This window comes from Tauraco erythrolophus, chromosome 28 (genome assembly GCF_009769465.1).
Source record: "Tauraco erythrolophus isolate bTauEry1 chromosome 28, bTauEry1.pri, whole genome shotgun sequence".
In the NCBI taxonomy this organism is placed as follows: Eukaryota; Metazoa; Chordata; class Aves; order Musophagiformes; family Musophagidae; genus Tauraco; species Tauraco erythrolophus.
The window spans coordinates 4,578,427-4,594,255 of record NC_141492.1 but is presented as its reverse complement, the minus strand read 5'-3'; the positions used below and the strand labels follow the sequence as shown (position 1 = coordinate 4,594,255).

The following is a 15,829-nucleotide window of genomic DNA, read 5'->3' as shown; positions in this document are numbered from 1 at the left end:
GATCCAAACGCACAGCTGTTCCTCCCAGGAACACTGGTAAAGGAAATGAAGTCTGAAGTTTAGAGGAAAGGTATAATCCGCAGTGATAGCAGCTGCTCTCCCTGGGTCACTTGGGATTTAAAATATTCCATCATCAGCTTTGTAACCAAATGTTTTGCAATGGCTGGGTTGTTGGTGTTTTTTTTTTTTAATTTTAGTATGTTTTTATTTTCATAAAAGTGAAGGTTTTAACACTGGCTAGAAACAGACAAGTGCAGACAAGCTGAGCAAAAGTTTCCCTTGTTGCCTCTGCCAATTGTACTTGGCCTTCTAATGCCGTGAGCATCCTAGCGCGAGGGAGAGCGCGGAGAAAGCCACTACCAAGCCAAAACAGGAAGCCAAATGTCTACTACAAACTAAGTGAAAATCACCACGAAAAAATCCAGACATATGGTATGCACTGGATTTGAACCCATGCTTTTAGAACTGCTACATCATTGTTTACTCTTCCATCACCACAACTGTCATTTCAGTCACTTTCAAGTATTTCTTCCATTACCACATCGACATGTCAGGACATAAACAGACAAACTCTGCAGGACGGCCAAACACAGTCAGTAAGAACAAAAATTCAAGAAAAGAAGAAAAATGCATTTTCCCCCCCCTTTTTTTTTTTAAAGGAAGGAATCTGTTGTAATATATTGGAATTTTGCAGCCACAAAAGAGCAACAGCTTTGTTTCTGCCACACTGCAGAACCAACTCTTCACAGCAGAGCTGCAAACACAAGGCCAGCACCGCACTTGATTTTCACCAGGGCATAGCTATAGTGTGCTACCAAACACACTGTCCAAGGACTTAGGGCTTTCCCGATGCACTAAAATACCCAAATTTTCTCAAAGACTTCAGAAATCAACAACAAAACAGGAGGTAACATATTCAAGGACCAGAACCAAAGGGATTCTGTTCCAGCCTGTGCGCGTCCCAGCTCAAATAACTCAGTACTGGGGTCTGTATGGAGGGGAAGGGGGAGCAGAATCCTCCTCTTCCATCTTACGGAGCCAGAGCTTGAAAGGACACGGAGTGCACCTCAGATGCCACAAAAAAAACCAAGTGGGAATCAGAAGAAGGGTTTTTCATCAACAGACTAATGAAATCTGCTAGTCAGAGGAAAGGGAACAGCAAGATGACTAATTTAAAATTTTATAAACTTGATTATGCCTAAAGGTTACTGGATAGTATTCCATATATGCTGCAATTCCAGTTGCTTACCAGTAAAACTGTGAGGTCTCAAAGGGTGTGCATCTGCTGGAACGCCCGCGTGGGTCCCTTGCAGCTGCATAAAAGCCTCTACAGAACTAAGGCAGTCCTGGATGATTCTGTGCTTTGAAAAGGAGAAAGGAGACGACGGAGTAAGTTCTTTTCCCTAGTGCCTATGACAAGGTTAGCCATTCGAGGAAGGTGTTCCTACGGGTTTATTTTTGGGACTATCTAAAACCATTTAATTTTTGCAGCTAGCCTGTCCATAAAGCGAAGAACTGCAAAGGCAAAGCACCTTCTCTCCGTTCTGGAGGCGCAGCCGGTACCGTGGGTTCTTCCTCATCACAGAAACCATCTCGGTCACCGGGATGATTCACGCGGCGAGGAGCACGGAACAGGAGAAAAAGCCAAGGCGAAAAGATCAGACGTAGCCTGAGCCCACGCAGCTGAGGTGCAAAGTGTCACTACTACAAACCAACTCAAAATAAACTTCTCCCCACTGGTAACTGTAATACTGCTTTGCTAAAAGCATTATAGTCCAGTCAAATAAATCTCATTCATAAGAGCTGAGAGATATATTGATCAGCAAAGCTTAAACAGGAATCATCTGAATCCCTGCCAACCAGCGCTCCCTGCACTCTCAGCACTCCAAGAGAGCCAATTATTACTCATGAGTTCATGATGTTTTCTTCACCTTCCTGTTGAAGAGGTTATTTAAGACCTCAAATCACTTAACTGGATTGTTTTGTCCTGTTATGAGTCATCTACGAATTCCAAGGCACCATTAGGTTCTCCTCCAGGAGCTGCAATCAACTCCCCAGATTGCCTCAGCTATAAAATTGTGAGGAAACGGGGTTATAAAATTTACACACACCCTCAGACCTCTACCCCCAGATGTCTTCTAGAATTCATGTGAAAGTGAAAAGATCTCACCCCCAAATGTACAGTTGCTATTTATAAACCGCCCCAAATCCGCATTACACTCCAGATCAAAAAAACCCTTTTTCTTGAGAACCCAAAGAGGAAAAAAACAGAACGTTTAACTTTTGCAGAGAAAGAGGGAAAGGAGAGGGAAGAAGGTTTAATGCATTTAACCCTGCCATTTATTTCTTCTTATTATTTCTGGTTTACACCAGCAGAACTTTGAACGGGGGTACTTCTTTATGCATCAGCTGCATTTAACTTTCTCCAGAAAACAAACCATCATGAACTATTTGATATTTTGGGGACTGAGAGCAAAAAAATCAGTAAGAACGCACCTTGCAGAACCTGAATAAATAAATAAAATATTAGTAATAAATAATAAATTTTAATACACAGGCTGTCACTTTGTGTTTAAAACCACTTTGCTATTCCTGGTGAACAAAGGTTTACTGTTTCAAACTTACCAGTCACAACTGAGTAGCGAGTAAAAACAGGATACAGCACAACTAGAGACTTAAAATAGTGACTATTCTTCAGAGTTCTGCTCTATCACCGGGCAGAGAGCCAAGCTGAGCTACAATACGAACCAAACCTGATTTGCACTGCTTTTAACAACAAACCAGGTCCTCTGGCACTTCTGCAAAAGCCACCCTTCTTTTCCAAACGGGTTTCAAAAAGAGAAAGGCATGTACGGTGCTGATAATTCAGCAGAACACATCGGAGAGGAGTCGCACTTGAAGCTCGCCGATTATTTGATAGCAAAAGGAATTCTTTGCCTCCCTGATATATTTAAATCTGGCGCGACGCTCTCAACATCCATTTATTTTAAGGACCATATTAGCTGACACAGTAGTTTTAAAGAAAATCCTCATTCTGAGCAGGCCAATGTATCTGTTTGCTGGTTGACGGACGGCACTTCAGACAACACCAGAGTGCCCAGGCTAAAAAAACCTTCCCAAACCATCCTCGTTCCTCCTATTGACATGTCTCGGAAAAGACGGAATAAAAGCAGAGATGCCCTCATTAAGCAAGATAAAAATAGCTTTTATGTTCCATTTTTTATTTTTAGCTAAAGAATGAAAATTCAGTTATGTAACCCTACAAGTTTCGTAAATGAGGAGACAAGCAGGGCACGTTGCACGCTCTGGAGTTTATCAGCTATCAGGAGGGCACCTAACCCTGCACCCACAGTAGCCACAAGCAACGCTGGTCCAGTTAAAAACCTACTGGCATAGAAGAAACCTGCAATTTAGCTGCTGTCAAAGCTCACACCTTGGTTCACACGCAGAGAAAGCCATTTCATGATGACCTTCAGTCCGTGATACCACGATAACACTTCACCAGTCCCCAAAACCACCGTGGCCTCCGCAGCACGTTCTTCCCTCCAACAATTCCTCCCACTGCAGCTCAACCTTCAGTCCTCCTGTTACAGCTCAAGAAATCGTTCGTAGCTCTTAAGATGAGGCATCAGATAACTCTCTAGATATTAAAAACATCTGCCATTAGAGTCAAAAATTCTTCGAATGCAAAAGGCTCGCACAACGTAATCACTTTACTGCACAAGAGAAAAATCTAATTACAATGAGAAGGTCAATAAGACATTTGAATTCGGGCAGGCTGGTGGAAACTTGTGCAATATTTAAGATATCATTTTTGCTCTTCCCTTACTAGTGGGGAAACGCCACAGAGGTGGCAAGGGCAAAGAGGGTCTCATGGAATTGTGAACAAAAGCCTGCAACAAGGACAATCCTTGTCCGTGGTGGCTGCTGAATGGATAACATGAATAAAACCTATGCATGACTTTGCGAGGAAAGAAGGTGAAAAGTCAGTAAATTAAACAATCACTGTCTTCCCTTTTGCCACGGAGGTTGTTTTTTCCCCCTCTCTTAATCCAGCTCACAGATCTCCAAGCACCACTTGAGGAGCCCAGAGCTAGAGAAACCTTCTGCACAGCTTCACAACACTACAAGATGCTGCTTCTACAACAGGTCTGAAGAGGCACCGAGGTACAGAAAGGCAGGTCACAAATAACTGATACGCTTTTGGAGTTCAAAACTATCACCATCTGCCTGAAAATATCCATATTTTGGAAAATCAACTCCAATTCCATCCCCTTGGAGACCTCAGCCATCCAAGGAAAGTAATACTAACATAAATAGTAATAGCTGGGTATCAAAATTAATTGAAAATTCATCTCACAGAACTGCAGTCTGCCATTAACACATCTTACTACTACGTAGTGATAAGTAACCACACTAAAAAGCACGAGCAAGCAGCCCAGCAGGGATCTCACAGAGGATATTTTCCCAGTCGTCAAGAAAAGCGATAGACCAAGCAGGCAAAAAAGTAAATTACACGTTGAGAAAATCTGCCTGTAAAACACAGACTTTTCGACACGGATCGCGAAGTGCTGCAGAATTACTACTGAAGCCTAAAGCCAGAACGCATCATTTCATTCTCCTCTACTTCATTATTTAAGACCCACTTTTTGTGGGTGTGTGGTGGTGATGTTTTATCACAAAGGATTGTTCTGGTACGAGGGGAAGAATTTCCAGTTCCCAAGAAACAATTTGCAAAACAAGACTATTATCAACACTCAGTTACAACTTGACAATTTATAAAGTAGCGATGAGATCATACAAAAACATCCCTGGTTGACAGACGCTCGTTTGGCTCGACACGTACCAATGGAGATAAACCTCACTCCTGGATGTCACTCGTGCAGCACGAAACACAAATCAAAGCAACATTTCAAATATTAATTCCTACACGCTATCAGATACGCTGATCTGAAGCTAATGAGTTAATCAAGACTCACAGGTTTGGCTCCCACCTCAAGTTTACACCAAAGCCCTCGGGACCATGGTTGTTTGTCAAAATGCAAGTAGTTTAGACCAAAAGCAAAAAAGGGAAGCAGCACCGAGCTCACCGCCAGTCGCCGTCGCAAAAGGAAGACCGCTGCAAGCTTACCATCACAAAAAATCTACCGGATTTTGACAGTTTGCTGCTTTTCACCCACTTACTCCAACCCTGTCAGCTACCATCCATCCTCAACTACAAAGCAACAGCTACTCCAGCACATCTACAAAAACACCGGGGCAGAATTCCAGCCACCAAACCCAGAAACGTTATTTTAAAAAAGAAAACGTTATTTTCTTTATATTTTTTTTAAGATACAGCGTTACATTTGCCGAAAAGCGCCCTGAAGTACCCTTGATTTCAGATCCTACGTTAAGCACAGAAGTATTGATGCCAGCGTGGAATATACCATTAGAGACCGATCGATGCTGTCGGGGAGATGGACAAAACCGCTATAACGCAGCCCAAGAAAACGCTCCTTTGCAATTAGAGGGAGATAATAGCAACCAACGACAAATATTTAGCCTTTAAGACATTTTGTTTCAATTCCCATCGATCACTTTTTGAGAAGATGTCTACTTTTTGCCACATGAGTCTTTTATCACCACCACAATGAAAGCGTCTAGAAAGACTCGGTGATTTCTTACAGTACAAGTGACATGTCAAGTCAGGAAACTGCCGGGGCTAAAGCTCACCTCAAAAAAACCCCAAACCCATCGGTTTGGTTTAATACAGTCAACTCCCCATGTAACCCACGGCACGGCCGTGCCGGAGCTCACACCAGCATGGCACTGGGCAGCCACAGGAGCGAAACCTTACACGAGCTTCAACGTGCACACGACGCTGCTGCCTCAGCAAAGAGTCGGGGTCTTGATCTTGATACGGTAAAATCTTCATAACTAAAATCAACGACATCGATAAGGTGATTGTAAAACTGAAAATAAATGGGTAGTGCTAGGAGCTGTGGTTTGAAAACCAGCAGATTAAAATAAACGTTTTCGAATCAGCACAGGTAATCCAAAGAAAAATAAAAATGCAGTTAACGTGATAAATAAAATAAAAAGTCATCTGACTGAGAAACCTAACTACAGTCTGAAATGGTTTTCAACACCACGTCCTTACACAATCACATTATGGGCTTTCCAGGGCTCAGAGGTTTCCCCTCTCTTTTTTTTTTTGTGCTGTGTAAAGAACAGCTCTTTTCTGTCTCATCTAACAGGTACTGAAGAAAGTTTGTGCCTGGGCCACGTTGCTACCAAAATCATTTTTCACTATAACATATTCTTGAAAACTACTTTAAGGAATGATTCCTGTTGTACTGTTTTCTGGTCTAACACTTTACTTACGTGGAGAACGCTCGTTTACCTCTGCCCTTCTACCGATGCCAGCACGTAATGCAGATTAACACAGCATCAGCTCCTCCTGCCAACTGATGGTTTTGCCATGTCTGTAACTTCTACAGGAGGTTTGTAGCTCCTACGTTCACAACTAGAACTCAAAGTCACACAACTACATACTTCAGTTTGTAAACACGAGACCAAGAAAATCAGTATCTAGACCGAAAAACTCTTCAGGCAAAGTTCACTGCTGCAAGAACGGCTTTGCAGCTCGGTAAAAAGTGCAAGGGAAAACCCCAAATCGCCCTCAAAGAGCTGGAAGAGCTGACTGCAGATAACCTTCAGAACATATTCTCTTACTAAAAGTACCTTCTATAAATGCAAATTACTGCAAATGCTCTCCCCTGCTGCAGCTGAGAAAAACTTTGAAACGCAGCACACGGAGCTGAGTTCCACTTCTTCACCCTGTGAATTCCAACTAATGAATTGAAATTTAGTGGTCATACAATTATAGTTTCACGTGCCTACGGCTCCTTCAGAGCTTGGCTACACCATTAAAACAGACGGCCTGGACCACGGCACAGAGAAAGACTTTGTCTGAGAGCTTGAGCAAGCAGCTGTAACACATGGTAATGATGGAATAATGATTAAAAAAAAAAAACAACAACAAAACACAACAAAAACCTGCCTGGGTTCACCAGAAGAAACATGACGCTGCTGACTGAAGTAGGCGAGCTCTCCAGCATGGCATATCAGAAGCAGACGCGCGTGTTTACCTTGGACAGCTCAGGCGAGCGGAGCGTTGCCCGAGAACAGAGATTCTTTGTGCCCCTGCGGGTAGCTCACCTCTGCATTCTCACTCTCTGATTCACAAGAAATTCCTTCAAAACCATCACTTCAGCACGTTCAGTGCAGTTGCTCGCCCAGCCTGCGTCTGCCCAAAGAACGACGATGCCCGCAGCCGGGGTACTGATGCTGCGGCGTGGGGAGTGTGTTTGGCACACGGAAACCAACCGACCTGGCGCGGGGTCCCACCGTGTCACAGAAGCTAGAGGAAGACCACGGATGAAGCCTGAGTGACCTATTTCTTGGCCTGGAAATGTGTGAGTATAGGGTCCAAACCCTGTACCTGGGGAAGTAACGAAGAAGGAAAAAACCCTCTAGAGCTCGAAAAATTAACATTTCTGTTTTGAGAGAAACTCATGGTCCTATTAACTTGGACAAAACTACTTCCAGCTGAACGCGGTAATCTCCATGGTGGGAAGGCTCAGTCCTGATTTTGATGCATTTCTTTAATATCTTTCAGACATTCAAAAACACCATTGCGTAGTCAGGAATTTCTCTTTTATCGAATTATTTAATAAAAACACGCTGAAGGCATTAGGAAACATTGCGACACTGTGTCACCGTCGTTAGTGTTTCTCATTTTTAAAGCCACAGATCAGCATTCCTGATTTAACTAAGCTTTTACACACTGTTTTGCATACTATCTGCATCGAACGAGGATCTGTGACTCCACAAAGAGACATTCTGACCTCTTCCATTGCCAGGAGGAACAAGCAAATGTGTAACTGTCTCATACGTAAGTACCAACGTTGTTACAGGGAGGTGTATGTTTTACACACACACAAATACAAACCACGAGGTTTTCACTCAATTCTTATTTGAGTTCATTTCAGTCAAATGGCCATCTATGGATAGCTATGCCATTCCAACATATTCCACTTGAAAAAATTACACTAAAACAGGATCTTCGTGTTGAAAATATTCAGGTTTAAAATACAAACACTGACTTTTTAACCTCACATAGTTTTCAAGAACTCAAAAAAGCAACGCAGGCGATACACAACTTTCAGTAACACCTTAAAACAGGTGAGCAAACTCTGCCACAGCACCATCGTACAGGCTGACAAATTGAATTATGTACTTTGGAACACGGAAAATAAATTTTGAGGAATACAGGTTATTATTGAAGATCCTCTTTTTGAGGAGTGCTGTTAGTAGCAGCTCACCGAGACACCGTTGCCTCCATGGGGGGCTTTGTGGGCAGGAGAAGACTGTACAAGCAGTGCAGGAATTTTGCAGAACGTTTCCAAACATCACCATGAACCTGTTTTTTCTTCCCTGTTTTCACTCCAGTAACACCAACATCAGCGCAGCTCTCCAGGTAGGTGGGGCTGGCAGGTTTTAGGAGTTAGGGCTTTGGGGGGGCTCCTTTTTTTTAAGGTAAGAATGCAAGGTCCATAAGAGGGAGCTCAAACACAGCTCCGGCTGAAATCCCTCAAAACTAAGTGATTTTAACAATATGTATTAAGGAAATAATCCTGGAAATCTGAGAACGTCTCCAACTGAAAAAGAACCACTTTTAAAATGCAGGTCACAAGCTACGCCCACGTTTTCCTTAAAACCTGACATTCTGAGGCATTTGAAGAGCCACACATTGAAGAGGTCGGTGTTCCCTGTGTTATCCGGCACGTTAATGTTTTGTTAATTATGATTTTAAAGGACAGCGACAGCCTTGTACAAGTAAACACATGCAAGGCAGCAAGCATCACTGGGCTGTAGTACAACAGAAATTGAGAGTAGGCCCTGCTAAACAACCTGTCCTTCAAACACAGAAATTAGTGTGGGTCTAAATTTTCATGCTTTACATAAAAAAAAAAAAAAAAAGGAAAGCAGTGGAACCACAAGCAAAATACAGGAGACAATGTCGCAGAAAAAAAAACAAAAAACCTCCCACTTCTCACCCACTTTGTTACTATGGGACTGGCAGAAATCTCTGGATTATAAACACCAAGGTCCCACTCACAAGACAATGAAGCAGCTCCAGAGCTCCTACTGGCCACCCGCCTCCACGACTCGTCGCGGGGTCTTTCTCCCCCAGAAAAGCTAAAACGCATTTTCTCGAATTTGACAGCAGGGCTTTGGTGCTGCCAAGAGCTTTTGAAACCAAAGCGACTTATTTTTCAAATAATTTTTTATTTTTTTTTCCCCCAACTGAATGGTGAGGGCAATAGAGAAAGAAGGAGTTAATATCACGCTCTGTGTTGTCCTGGGCGAGAAAGATGTATCATAACTTAAAAATCTCAGATGGACTGAGCAGCATAAATAGGTGGAAGATCACCAGGTCAGCCAGCAAGCTCAGAAACAGCGTGTGGATGCACAAGAAATGGTGGACCAGTAGCTCTCAGCCTCTGCTCAGACCAGTAACTAACAATAACACAGACAAGATGGTAAACATTGCAAAAAGACAATTACTAATAATGAAAAGGCAACAGAAATTTTGGGCTGCTTCCACAAACTGAGTAAGGCGTTCTCGAGCTGACAGCAAAGTGCTGGTTGCCAAACGAAAATGAGAGCAAACAGCAAAGTTGTGCTTAACCCCTTTTTGCTTTTATACTGCATTTTAAACACAGATGAAATCATGGAATTTAGAAGAAAAAGTCTACAAAGAAGACATTTTACTCAGCTATTTGGTCAGTGTTTCCATCACTTCAGTACCCAGAATCCTCAGACAACTTATTCATCTTGGGTCCTTTTCTCAGTACCAGGTTCTTGAAAATACGATGGGTTTCCAGCTGCAAAACCTGGGGTTTGGCAGAAACTGAATCAGGATTCCAACTTATCTTGCGGAAGGTGAACGCTAAAGGTAGGAGTTAACTGAAGGACAACCTGTAATTGCAGACCTCCAGAACAAACCCTCTGAAGAACACCCAGCCCTCAAGTTGCAGTCAAGGACTGACCATCAAAAGGCGAAACCCAGAGATGCTGAGCTGCACAGGCACAACAAACAAGACTCCAGAGGCTGCAAACATCTCTAAATTGTCCTCAACTGCAAACATCTCTAAATTGTCCTCGCTCTGCTGTCAACTAACTCCAACAGCAGCTCTAACAGCATCCTCTACGAAACATCAACAAACAGTTCAGCATGAACAAGGCTTCGGCCTCACAAGGAGGAGCTGACAGAAGCCGCCCTCTTTTCTTTTACATCCCACCAGCAGCAGCATCAATTCCAAACAAATATTTACCCTGTCCTGACACAGAGGGAAAAAAGGAAACATTTTACTGCAAAGACAACTGGTATGTTCTCTTGCTCCTGCGAAGGTGCAGCCACAAACAAGATCGTAAATTTTCTTTGAACAGTTAGGAGAAAAACAAAAATGTTGACACAAGCAGGTGAGACAAGAACCATGCAGAAAAGCTCCGACATCCCAACACCTAAACCAGAAAACGTTTGGAAAATGATGTCTGATGTTTGGAAAGCGCCTTCGTTACGCCGCGAATTTCTGCTGACGGGCTTTGCAGAGGCATCGGGAGCCAAGGAGGAGGGTTGGGAAGTGCAGCACTTTGCACCCACGACAACTGGGGTGTAACGGGAACACCGTTAGTGACACCCAGTCCGGCGGCTCCCGCCGGGTCTCCGCACACCCGTGGGTGCTCCGTGCCCGCCCGCCCCCGCAGCGGGGACACCGGGGCGTTACCTGCGGGCGGCCCGGGCTGGGGCCTGCCCTGCCGCGCCCGAGGGAGGAACCGGGACCCGCCTCAGACCTGGGCCTGCCCCGGGGCGAGGAACCGGGACCCCCCTCAGATCCGTCCCAGAGAAAAGACGGTCCCTCCCGGCCCAGCCCGGCGGAGCCCCCACGCAGGCCCGCTCCGGCGGAGCCGTGATGGGGCTGCCCCCCCACCCTCGACGGGGGGCCCGGGGACTCCCCCCACGCCAGGCCCTGCCCCGGGGCCCCGCGGAGCGCACCTGCCGCCGCCGCCCCGGCCCGCCCCGCCTGGCGGCAGGTGCCGCTCTCCAGAGGATGCACGGGGCGCGGGCCGGGCCCGGTACCGGTGAAATGGGGGGGGGGGGAGGGGGGGGGGGCGACGACGGCAGCGGTGGGGGCGGCGCGCTGCCCCCCGCCCCGCGCCGAGGGCGCCGCCCGCCCCCGCCAGGGGGCGCCGCCCGCCGCCCCGCCCGCCGCTGCCCCCGGGCCGAGGGGCGCTGCGGTGGGGGGGGGGGGGGGGCGCCGCCCCTCCTCCGCCCGCCCGCCTCCGCCAGGGGCGCGCGCGGCGGGCGGCGGCGGGGGCGCGCGCTCGCGCGGGCGGGCGGCGACGGCGCCAGCTCACCCGGTGGGCGCGGGTCAGGCTCAGGTCCTTCATGACCTCCTCGAAGGCCGCCGTCTCCTCCGCCTGCTTCTGGTTGTGCAGCGCGATCTTCTCGCTGAATTTCCGCGGGTTGTTCGAGGCCGCCATCTTCCCCCGTCCGCATCCCCCTCCCCGCGCCGGAGGGGGCGACGCGCATGCGCCGGGCGGGCCGACCGGGCGGGCGGAGGGGGGGGGGTGGGCTGCAGGGCGCCTGCGCGGCGGCAGCGCGGGGCGGGAGGGGGCGGTGAGGGGGCGGAGGGGCGCATGCGCGGGGCCGCCGGCGGCGCGCGCGGGAGGCGGTGGCCCGCGGCGCGCCTGCGCGGTGGAGGGGGCTTCCCCCGGCGGCGTGCGCGGGGAGGGGGCGCGCGGGGCGCGTGCGCGCTGCTCGCCCGGCGCTCTGAGGCGATGGCGGCGCTGGTGGCGCTCAGCTCTCAGCGCTGTCCCCTCTCCGGGCCGCTCCCGGGGGAGGCCGGCTCGCTTGGGGCCGCGGCATCCTCGCCCGGGGCCGGCGGACATCCGCACCTCCGTGCTGCCCCGACCGGGGCCGCGCGTCCTCGGGCAAGGGGCGGGCGTCGCGGCCGAGGGCGCTTCCCGCCCAAACTTGGCGCGGCCCTCAGTGTCGGTGTCCGCCGCGGCACACGGAGCGGGCCCGGTCACCGAGCCAGGCTTCGGTGGGGTGCTCGGTGGAAAAACGGGGGGGGGTGTGTTCATGTGTCCCCGCTGCGCACTCACCTCACCCCGAAGGATAAATCCCTAGCCTCTAAACTAGCGAATTAAAAATCTCAGTTTTTTCTTTTTTCTCTCTAAGACGCTATTTGGCTTGTTGCAGAGGGGTTTTTCCCCCTTTCAGAAAATAGGGAGGGTTTCCTCAGCAAACCAGTTGTCCCAGCACCTCGCACAGACCCAGCTGGACCCTGTCGAGGCGTGAGGTGAAGAAGACACCCGGCTCCTGTTGGTCCACCTGCCAACGCTCCGCTGGACCAGCGTGTGCAGCAGGAGACAAAGGGAGAGGGAAACAAGCTAGGAATTCATTAGCAAGTCTTTTAAGACAAGCAACAGTTCCCAGTCTGCCTCTTCCTGCGAGATAAGTGAAGCTACGAGACAAGATACCTGTACAGCAGAAATCTAGCACCGAGATACCACGTAACGGCATTATTTCTGGGAAAGGTTTAGGAATCAGGAAGGTCTCCCCTTTTCCTGGGCCGTTGAGGTGTGTTGTACAGCCGAGCAGAAGATGCTACCGCAGCTCCGCTCTAAACTACGCAGAACAAAGCGGTGCAGTCTTCCCACGCAAACACATCTTCCCTGCCAAACTCCGGCGAGCGCATCCAGCTCCACCCTTCTCCCTCTCCTGCGGCGTTCTGCATGCGCAGGCTTCTTCCCGGTGAACCCCAACTCTACGTCAGCACCACCGGAGCCTTGTTTCCCCCTCCCCGGGGAGCCAGGACCTTGGCCGACAGCCGGTGGTGCGTGTGGGACGCGGCGTATCTGTCGCAGGGACGCGATGACAGGCAGAGATGACCCTGCTGGGATGTGAGCGGGCAGTTGTAGGGAGCACGGCTGTTTCGAAACACAAGCTTAGGCTGCTCAGCCATCGCTTCCAGCTGTGTTAACATCAGACGGGCGCAAAGCGCTGTGATACGCGGGACGCACGCGCTAGGCAGCAATAAATCCTGACGGTACTGTTCCCCAACACCCACACGTTGCCTTTTACACTGTCTTTTTTTACAAAGCGACGGAGATGAAGCGGACACTCCTTTGGTGCATCGCTCTGCCCCTGAACAGTGCCTACTCCAGTAAGCAAATCCTGTCACGGCTGAACTAGCAGATCAAAGGAATTAGACTCTGCTCTCACTTCCACCACTGATCACCTTTGTGGCCTTGGTTTAGTCAGTTTACCAGTCATTTATAAGCACTTCCTGCCCACGTAAAAATAAGAGATTATAATTATCCACCGCTGCAAGGCTGTGAAGGGACAGATGGATGAAGCTCAGTTCAGCAACTGTCAGGCTTGCTATGAGCCACAAAGTCACGTCCTACCCTAAATTCTAGTTGCCAACTTAAAAGTTTATAACACAGTATGAGATACCATCGCGGAAAGCAGAGCTGGGACTTAAAAGATCATCCAGGCCCTGGCAGGATGAACCCTTCCTCTATCATCCCTGACAGATGTTAGTCTAACCACTTCTTGCATTTTGCACCAGGAATAAACAACCGGCACGCGTATTCAGTTAAATACCCTCTAGCTGTGTACATGAACAGCGTATGACCTGCAAAATTGGCCTGTCACGCTAAAAGCATATAAATCATAAAGATTTAACACTAAGATACCTATTATCCACGTTGTTTTCGCTTGAGAAGCGAGACAGTGATAAATAATTTGTTGAGTTATCCTGGATTTAATACCGTAGGTGGCAATATCAAACATCTAGAGTCCCAGCTGCCACTTTGCCTCTTCTGTAGCACCAAAAGATTCAGTGCCTAAGGTGAAACTTGATAAATTTTCCCCTCCTGGATCTCCCGAGACGGAAGAGAGTGAAATCTCCCCACCGACGGCTGCTCCTGCTCGTGGTTCGCACGGACGGAATGCAGATGGCCAGGGAGGCGGGGGGGTTACAACTTCCTCCCCTAAGAAGACTCCCTTTTCTTATTGTTTTGCCTGTGCAGCTTTATCCGATTGAATTCCAGTGTGCACCCTGGACCCCGCTTCTGTTCTTAAAATTCTCCAATTTTACAACAGCTTGCGTAACAAACTTCTCTTCGATACAACGCTCGTGTTTGCCGAGTTGCTTCTGGAATTTCTCACCCACTCACGGCGCCACGTTTTGGGGTGTGGGTGGATCTGAACGGCTGCTGAGTGCATGACCTCGCAGACAATGTAAATCTTGACTGCATTAAGGCCTTGGCAAGGAGACGTTTCAGACGGGTGCCAGGTTTCCTTCTTCCTCCACCGAAGGAGATATGCCATGCATTTGACAAAATGATGAGCTCATACCGCAAGTATTATTTATGTCTCTTCACCTTGAGCACATCTGGGGCCATGCGAGAACAACTTGATCTCACTAGAAAGCTGCGATGGGATCCCCTGAGACAGCAGCTCTATCTCCCCCAGCCTTCCAGACGTGTTACGAAAAAGTTTCTTGTGACTGAGAATCGGAGTTTTGCTCTCTGGAGCAAACACAGAGCCATCGGAGGACCGGGCTGTTGTGTTCACATCTGCTTTTGTTGCAAACAACTCCTTACCGAGCAACCTGCAGCTTCTTCGAGCAGATGCAGCCCACAGCGAGCGGGGTTGCAGGGAGGAGGTTGTGTTTACTTATCACTTGTTTGTTATCCTCCAGGTCCTTTGGAATTGCTCTGGCAGACGAGATCCAGCCACTTCCCTATTCTCCCTTAGAGGCTTCAGAGGAAGGTGTGAGGTTGAACAGCTTACACAACAGCAGGCAGCAGAGACTGGGCCTTCATCCATAAATACACTGACTTCTTTTTGCCTACAGACACAAAGATTTCGATCTCTCACACTTCCTACTTAATGTTCCTGTTGACGTTCCCATTATCCTCAGAGAAGAATATCCTGTGAAGTCCACAGAGTCCCTAGTTCCAATGCTATTTGGAACTGAGCTCCGGACTGTGCTTTCAGTGGGAAAACACTCTCTCCTTTCATTTGGAATACATTCTCTTGTTTCATTTGGGATTTGTGACCATTTCAGATATCCTTGTTTTCAGAGGGCAGACAAAAGCACCTGAATTACCCTCTCTACACCACTCATCAAATCTGATGAGCGGCCCAAGCAAACCAACTCGCTTGGTTCTGCTCTCCATACCAATATTCCGTGGTCATCCTTCCCATTTAGCATCTTTACCATTCCCTGTAAATTCTAAAATTACAGAAAGCAAGCAAACACTGACTGCTAAAAGATATTATTCTCGTTTCTACGAGTCCTCTCGTCTGGTGCTCTGAAATACTTTGGCAACCACACAGAGGACTCTGTTACGGTTATTTTTCCCAGAATCAAGGCTTGGCTTCATGCCACCCTGAAGCAAGAAGCATTCCCGTGATGCTGAGGTGATGTGGTGAGCGGGCAAAGCGGTGGCCGCTTTCTGTCTTTCCAAAGATAACCCTTGGATGGCGGGCACAGTGTTCTGTGCGGGTGTATTCACAGTCAGCACTAAAAAGTGAGGCACCAGTAAGACTGGTGCACTTTACTGAAACAAACAGGAAACTGGGAAATACTTTCTTACCACTAAGAGATTACACCATTGCAAATCAAACTGGAAATCAGAGAAGTGTGTCAGAGAGCAAGACGCTTCCTTCCATAGCCTTCTGTCAAATCCAAGTTCA

At 48.0% G+C, this 15,829-nt stretch overlaps 1 protein-coding gene across 3 annotated transcripts in view; it reads right to left on the bottom strand.

Annotated features, from left to right (window-relative positions):
- CRTC1 (CREB regulated transcription coactivator 1) overlaps window positions 1–11,634 on the bottom strand; it is a 41,959-nt gene extending 30,325 nt beyond the window's left edge. For 2 of the 3 annotated variants that reach the window (XM_086627689.1, XM_086627690.1), the window contains exon 1: window positions 11,470–11,595. In XM_086627689.1, coding sequence (XP_086483815.1) covers window positions 11,470–11,595 — 126 coding nt within the window. Of the gene's footprint in view, window positions 1–11,469 lie in introns of all 3 variants that reach the window. The other variant, XM_086627691.1, reaches the window with a different exon arrangement.
- Window positions 11,635–15,829: the final 4,195 nt, after the last annotated feature.